The sequence below is a fragment of the Marmota flaviventris genome, chromosome 12, assembly GCF_047511675.1.
Source record: "Marmota flaviventris isolate mMarFla1 chromosome 12, mMarFla1.hap1, whole genome shotgun sequence".
Taxonomy (NCBI): Eukaryota; Metazoa; Chordata; class Mammalia; order Rodentia; family Sciuridae; genus Marmota; species Marmota flaviventris.
This window is the reverse complement of record NC_092509.1, coordinates 70,587,459-70,595,098: the sequence shown is the minus strand read 5'-3', so window position 1 is coordinate 70,595,098 and position 7,640 is coordinate 70,587,459. Positions and strand designations below refer to the sequence as shown.

Genomic DNA, 7,640 nt, shown 5'->3' with positions numbered 1-7,640 from the left:
TTTTATGTGAGCCTATTTGTGGAAATCCTGAGGTTCAATTAACACATTCATGTACTAACTTAAGTTTTAGATGATCACATAGGTACAAAATATTTCATCTTTATTAGTAACAATGCTTACAAGTAAAAACTAGGAAGTATCAAAAGCAGCAGCTTACCTGTAACTATATAAATCTAATTTTAATGATTATAACCAAAAGAAAAGATTCATAGGCATTGAGTATTTCCTATTAGTGGACCTTTCTACTACAATTTTTGCCCACATTTGTTTCCTTCAATACCACTGTCCTGAAATCATTATTCTGCACACTAGCAACATTTGTTATTGAACTACACCTTTCAACTCAATACCTGAATCCCATTTCTTTCACAAAACCCACCTTAGTATTAAAGGGAAGGCCATATGCACAAACAAAGTAGATATGAAAATTAGTTTATTTTCTACTTAACTTTTAATAAATGAGAAGAAACACAGTAGTCTGTCTCATATAGAACATTTATAATACATAACAATCCATAAAGCCTCGTGGTGAGGTAGGAACAGCTTTGGAAAATAACACACAGTCAAAAAACATACAAAAAGTTAGAAGTTAGGTAAAATGTTGCAGCACTAAAAGACAGTTTATCTGTATCTGCATTTAATGAGATGATAACTGCATTTAACTGTGCCATATCTGGCCCAAAAGACAGGCAACAGCAGACACAAAAACAACACAATTATGAAAGTTTCATAAGAATCACAGAATACACTTCATTGTGCTGTTTCAAGGCAGAACCATAACATGGCAATTTGTGTCTTTTTATATATAACCACATATTAATTGTATGTTACATTCCCTTCAGCATCTTTTTGCCAAAGACACTGAACCATAAAATTTTTGGTTTAAAAGTTTAAATTGAATAACATACAAAAGGCTCTTGTGCCAGTGAAAATGACTGCTAAACATTCCAGAGCTTGTTAGTGAAACAAATTAGCATCACCACATACTGGTAGAGCTACATCAAAATAGTGCTATTACAATTCCCATTTCAGAGACACGGAACACTGTATGACACAGTTTCAATTTAAACAACAAACAAACAAACAAACAAAACCTCCACCTTCCCAAGAGTTTTAACACTGTTTTATCACTTAACTGAAACTCAGTATTAAAATAAATATTTTTAAATTGCAGAATTACTCTCCATATTTGTGTATATGTGAACATCTTAAGACAGCAGGTTAATGACATGTTTATCATTCAAATGAGATGTGCTTATAAACAGTAAAAATCTTCAACTCAATACCAGTTAACCTACTAAACATTTCACATTAGGTTCCATAGGTCTTTTCCCTTAAATTTTTCAAAAATTCAAAATTAACTGAATGCTAACAAGATACAAATGTTAACATAACCTTCTACCTAGAGTGATTTTCCAAGGTGCACTTAATGGAAATTTTTCCTATTCAAACTACATACCTTAGGATAAAGTTATTCAGCATTTTGTTTTCTCAAATATATATACAGCCAAATTTTAGAGGATTTTTATTTTTCAGGTTCCAGTCCAAATTTTTATAACATAGATATCTTCCAGAATAAACAATCATACAAGCTAAAAGTTAACAATAGAGAATTAAATCTCTCATCACTAAGGCTGCATTTGGCTTGGAAAAATTCCTGGTTAGTTTTAAATCAGGCATATGGCAGCACCTTCTTCTCAATAAAAATTTCAGACAAGTTTCTAAACACTCTACACTGATCTTGCTCAAATATAAAAGAGCCAGTAGGAGAGATGCAACTCCCAAAACTGATGCAGTGTTATAAAACAGCATATTTAAATAATGGATGTAAGTCTCCCAATAATTCAGGATATTTCTCGCATTTTCTTTCTGGAAGGAATAAACTATTTTGAGAAAGACACTTAAATCCTGCAACATTTAAATATAAAAGCATGTCTTTTTTTCTTAAAGATAATGCTAATATAGCTAAAAATGGGTTAGAAAGTGCATTGTAAAGAAATAAATAATTCTCTGCTAAAACTCAAAAGGTGAGTCAGTGCCCACTGATTTTGCTATGACAGAGTCCTTTGAAAAAAGAAAATCCTATGGTACCACTTTGTTACACATAAGCTACTTAAAAATTATGAAAAGTGAAATATCTAAAACCTAAAGGCTATCCCTTCAAAGCACTTTTGAAAAATAAAACAAAGCCCTTGTCCCATGCTTATATACCATTTTAAAAAATTCTCACTCTGGTGATGTCTTCTACTTAGGTGTTTTACCACCTTTAAGACAGACCCCAAATGGAACATTGTAAAGAAAACCCCATTGAATGTAATATATTTTACCAGTTATCCTATTGTATCATTGCTAAAATGTTTAGGTAACAAATTGTTTTGAGATCTTAATAAAATGTTTTATAAAGTATTAAATCAGGAATGTACATGATACAATAAAATTTGCAGCTTTCTCTTGTTCACCCAGATAGGTTGCTCAATTTCATGTTTAAAAAGAAAAAACACCTTTTGCAAAACTCAAAGCAACTACTAGGTAAAGAATTGAATGACACACTATCAGATAAGAGTATTAAAAGATCAAGATATATTGTAAATTGGCAGGTTATGGTTTGGCCCATTATAATATACGTGAACTTACAAACTATGTTCCTAAAATTACCTCATTCTCATTGGAAAAACCAGCTGTTCTTAAATAGACCCATTGCCAGCAACAGGCATATATTAGGGGAAAAAACACCATCTACAACAAAAGATCATCTCTTTAAAAACTGTCATATTCAAACACTTTCATCTTAAGACCTATTAAGCAATGAATTATTTTAAATCCCCAAAGTAGTCAGCTATAAAAGTTACTGAAGTAGTCAGAATATCTTGTTTCTAGAAAAATAGAGCTATACATGATAACTGATATTAATATCCATTCTTCTGAGGACAAAAATCTTCATTTTCTTCACAAAGCAGAACCCCTTCTTCTAACAAGAAAAATATAACTTAAATAACCTTAAAATATTTGTGTTGGATTTAAAATCTATAGCAATAATCAAAATAGCCAAGAACAATTTTCTGGATGGAAAGCATGACATCCTGCAAAATAAGTCACTGGTCTAAGAACTAAGCAATGTCAAGAACTGATGACTTATGGAATCTTCAATTCTCCCTTAATTATTAATTTTGCTAAGAATATCCAGATTGTATTAACCATCTTTCTTTTCTTTTAAGTTAGTGGCTCTTGGCAAAGCACAATGGTTGTACTCAAAAAGCTGTTTAAATCCTTTCATGATTAGTCACCATGAAATGCCTTTAACTTCAAAGTTTTTTTAAACACCCACAATTTAAAAGATTACATTAATACCTTGCATTTAGCAAGCTAAGATCAAGTTAAAATCCTTAAAAATATTTAGATATTTTGTGAGTAAACTTTCAGCTCAATGTTTCTAATACCAATCTTTCAAAGAAAGTAATGCTGGTGAACATGTTCATGTTTTAGGCTAACCTTAGTAGAAGAAAGGAGTTGAAATTCTCAAAATAATTTAGAGATGTAGTCTGAATATTAACATACAATAGTTTAAAGTATTTAGTTTGGTTCTTCCCTGCTCTTACTCCCTATTTAGCCTATTATGTGTAAACTCTAATTCAATTTTCTAATTGTCTCACTGTTTATTGGATTTAACGAGTAGCAATATAGAATACAGAATAGTAACTGATCTTATTTTTCTGCTCATAGCCATGAGTCACTCTTAAAATACGCTGCCATTATACTATGTAATGATTTCAAAGAGCAAGTAAACATTACCCAAAACTTGCTGATGACTTTACAGGTCTACCAATTATAATCCTAATAAAGAATAACAATGGGGGTAAAGAAAAGCAGAGAAATTCCAGTAACAATTTTTAATTTATTTATCCCCCTAATTTTTTATCATGGGAAAATCGGAAATCAAATGTCATTATGTTATATAAGGTTTATACTTAAACAAAAATGTAACATAGTGTTAAAACTGGCTTTCAAAAATTGTTACAGCATAGCTGTACTCTGCACTAATAATCACAAAGTTGTAATATAGAACTCTGTTATGCAGTCCCATTATGTTCTTACAAAAATAGAATTAAACTGTGTGACCAGACAAGGACTTCAATTACACTACTTGGCAAACTTAGAATTTCAATGGAGTCTTTTTCCTCTTGCAGTTTAAAGCAAAAGTCAAATATCACATCTTTTTCAAGACTCACAAAGATGATTCAGGTTGCTTGTTTGGCACTTTTTTAATCTCTATCACAACAGCAGGGATGTTTTCAACTTTAGTCCTCCTGGGCTTCTTCTCTAGATTGTCACTAAGTTCTAAACAAGAAATGCTAACTGCTGGGCCCTTTTCTGCATCCTTTCCAGGATGGGCTGGTGGCCGTGTCCCACAACATTGCTTCAAAGCACACTGAGTCCTGCAGGCAAGTTCACAAGGGACTACACTTGAATTAGAGCCTACACTAGCAAATTCAGGCTGAATGGTAGTAGCGTGAATTCCGTGATTATGAAAAACGCTTTTAATGGTTTTAGCCACCTGCATGTATGATGCTGGGTCTTCGCATTTTATGTGAGCAGTGGCAATGATTCTGCTTCCAGCAAGTTGCCAAACATGTAATTCGTGAACTTCCTCAACTCCTTCAACATCTTGAAGTTCTTTTAGCAAATGTCTGATATCAATTTGTTTAGGAACAGTTTGTAGAAGAATAAGAGCAGATTCCTTAAGTAATGGGTAAGTTGTGTAAAGAAGTATACAAACCATTACAATACAAAGAGTTGGATCTAAATATAGTACCCAGCAAGGACCAGCCTCATGAACTGATGCATGAGTACTATTAATTATGTCTACATAAGCTTTGCAGGGATCAGGGAAACATGGGTTCACACAAAAATCCCCTTCAGAACAACCTTTCCAAGAAAAGAAAAAGAGCAAGGCATTTACTACTACAATCACTGAACCCAAGGCATCTCCAAGGACATGCAGAAAAACTCCACGCATGTTAAGTTGTCCGGCCCTATCATCTTCTTCTTCCAAATTCATATCATCAGGTTCTCTGATAAGATTCCCATTCACTTGTACTTCCACTGCATCATCACTTCTGGATTTTTCTGGATCTACAAAGAAAAAAAAAATTTATCAAATACATTTGAAGTGTTTTTATGTAAACATCCTTTTCTAATTTAAATGGTAAAGAAGGTAAAAATTAAAAAACAAAACAAAAAAAAAAAACACCTAAGTATGCTCAGAGTAATTTCATATAAATTGACATTCTGGGAACAAGCCAGGACATAATGGCCAGGGCTAAATTAAGTCCTTAAAATAATGCTTCTCCACTCTCCAAATTATAATTACTCTCTCTCCTTCCTAAAAAGTATCTTTTCTATGGGGGTGAGGGTCCTATAAACATTCTGCTGCATTTTTTGGCATATACAAAGGAAAACATAGAACTAAAGATTATCATCCATTAAATGCAGCTGTGGATATACCTACTAAAATAAAATGCCTAATTAAACACTGGACTTTCTCTACCATCATTGAGGTAGATGTGAGAATAAAATCAGTTCTAACTTGTGAAGATTTATCAATAATATAAAAGATACTTTAGGTAGAGAGGATCTAAAAACTAACAAATCAACAATTTAATCACAGAGACTATTAGTAAAGTTGGAACTAAATGATCACTACCTACCCTAAAAGCTTTAAAGTCCCAAGTATTGATTTTTAAAGGAATTATACACCAGACAGAGTAGCTTAATTTTCTCTAGAGTAACACCCTGCCAAATGGAATGAGAAAAACCCAATATTAAACAAACCTTTTCAATGCACAACTAAAACTTCACTAACATGATATCCTGCATTTGAAAAAGAAAATTGTCTCAGGTAAATAAATACATATGGGGAGAAAAATGGAAGAAAATACAAACTGTTAACATCTGTGCTTGAGTAGTATTGGTTGACTCTTTCATTCCTTTTTTTCAACATTTTCCACATTTCCTTCCAGAGTACTTATATTTAGAATTAAAAGCCTTCATTAAAAATATAAGATGAATGCATTACCATCACTTTTACTTTTAGTACCATTATAAAAAAAGTCCTAAGTGAAGTAAACGTTAAACATGCCCCAACAGGTCCCTAAGCCTATGATTTTCAGGATTAGGTGTCAATTAAGTGAAATACACACTGGTGTTCATAAAAGAAACCTTTAACCAGGGTTTATATGCTCTAAATGCATCATTATGAAACTTGTTCAATGGGCATAAGAACTACTTTTGAAGAGGAAGGGTTCCTACAGCCCAACATCTAGGACCCAATTGGGAGTTTTTTTGCGTTTCCCAGGAGCGCAAGGAATTGAACTTGGAAAGCATTCTGACCCTGCTAAGCAAAAACCAGACAAGTCTCTAAAAAATACAACCTGTAAATGCGGGTGCAGGGTGCAATGGGATGAGTCTTCCCCCGACGTTCCTACCCTCAGACCCACAGTCCCTCCACTTGCAAGTGAATCGCGCCCCCACGCTCCTCCGCCAGGATGAAAGGGGGAGAGTGCGGGCCACCGACCCAGCCGGGAGGCGGCGGCACGACCTGGGCGCGCGGGCACCAGGGGGCGTGCGGGCCATCCCGCCGAGGGCCAGGCGAGGGTCCGGGCTGCCCAAACCAACCACCTGCGGCGGCGACTTTCCCTGCTTACCTGCAGAGTCCAGTTTCAGCCCGTTGGAGTTGCTGGTATTGGCCACCAGGGTGTTGGTCTCCTCCTGGTCTGGCCCGGGCTCGCCCGGGGCCACGCTGACATCGTTGTCCCCGGTGCGGTTGCTCTTGACGCGGACCCCTTTGGGGAGGCCGTGGCTGTGGCCGTGCCCCCCGTGCGAGTGGCTGTGACCGGAGTCCTGGCTGAAGCCGCTGTGATGGTGGAAGAGACAGAGCCCCAGCACGTTGACCAGCAGCCCGGCCACGCCGACTCCGAGGACCACCAGCGGCTGCTGCATCTCGTGTGGCTCGATGAAGCGCTCGATGGCCTCCAGCAGGATGGCGAAGCAGAGGCCGGTCAGGAAGATGGCGTTCACCAGAGCCCCCATCACCTCGGCCCGGATCCAGCCGAACGTGTTCTTCTGGGTGGCGTGGGTCCGCCGGGCGAAGCGCTCGGCCACCAGCGCCACCACGAGCGCCAGCACGTCCGACAACATGTGGAAGGAGTCGGAGAGCATCGCCAGCGACGAGGTCACCCGGCTGACCACCACCTCCAGCACCATGAACATGAAGGTCAGTAGCAGCATGCACAGCAGCCGGCCCCGGTTCTGACCCCAGCACCCCATGGCTGCGGCTCGGTGGCCGGCCGCAGGCGGCCGGGCGACTCGGGAGGCGGCGGCTAGGCGCCGAGGGTCGGCGACCGGGCGACCGAGGAAGGCGGGCGGCGCGGGGCTCTCACGGCCCGCGGCGGGCCGCTCGGGAAACCGCTGCCGGGCCCCCGCGGCCGCACGGGGGCGAGCCCGGGGTCAGGCCGCCGCGCCCCGCGCCTGTAGGCGTCCTCGGCCGGCCAGCGGCGCGCAGCTCTTCAGGCGTCCGTCCTCGGAGCCGGCGCCGAGGCCCGGCTCGGCCCCAGCAGCCCCCACACACGCACCCGGGCGGAGGC

The 7,640-nt window shown here is 38.8% G+C and overlaps 1 protein-coding gene across 1 annotated transcript; it reads right to left on the bottom strand.

Annotated features, from left to right (window-relative positions):
* Positions 1–416: 416 nt before the first annotated feature.
* Positions 417–7,374, bottom strand: Slc30a1 (solute carrier family 30 member 1). Its single transcript, XM_027934831.2, has 2 exons — positions 6,702–7,374; positions 417–5,130 (listed from the first exon to the last, which is right to left on the bottom strand). Exons 1-2 carry the CDS (start codon positions 7,321–7,323, stop codon positions 4,223–4,225), a joined length of 1,530 nt encoding a protein of 509 aa, XP_027790632.1. The 5' UTR covers positions 7,324–7,374; the 3' UTR covers positions 417–4,222.
* Between the last annotated feature and the right edge of the window lie 266 nt (positions 7,375–7,640).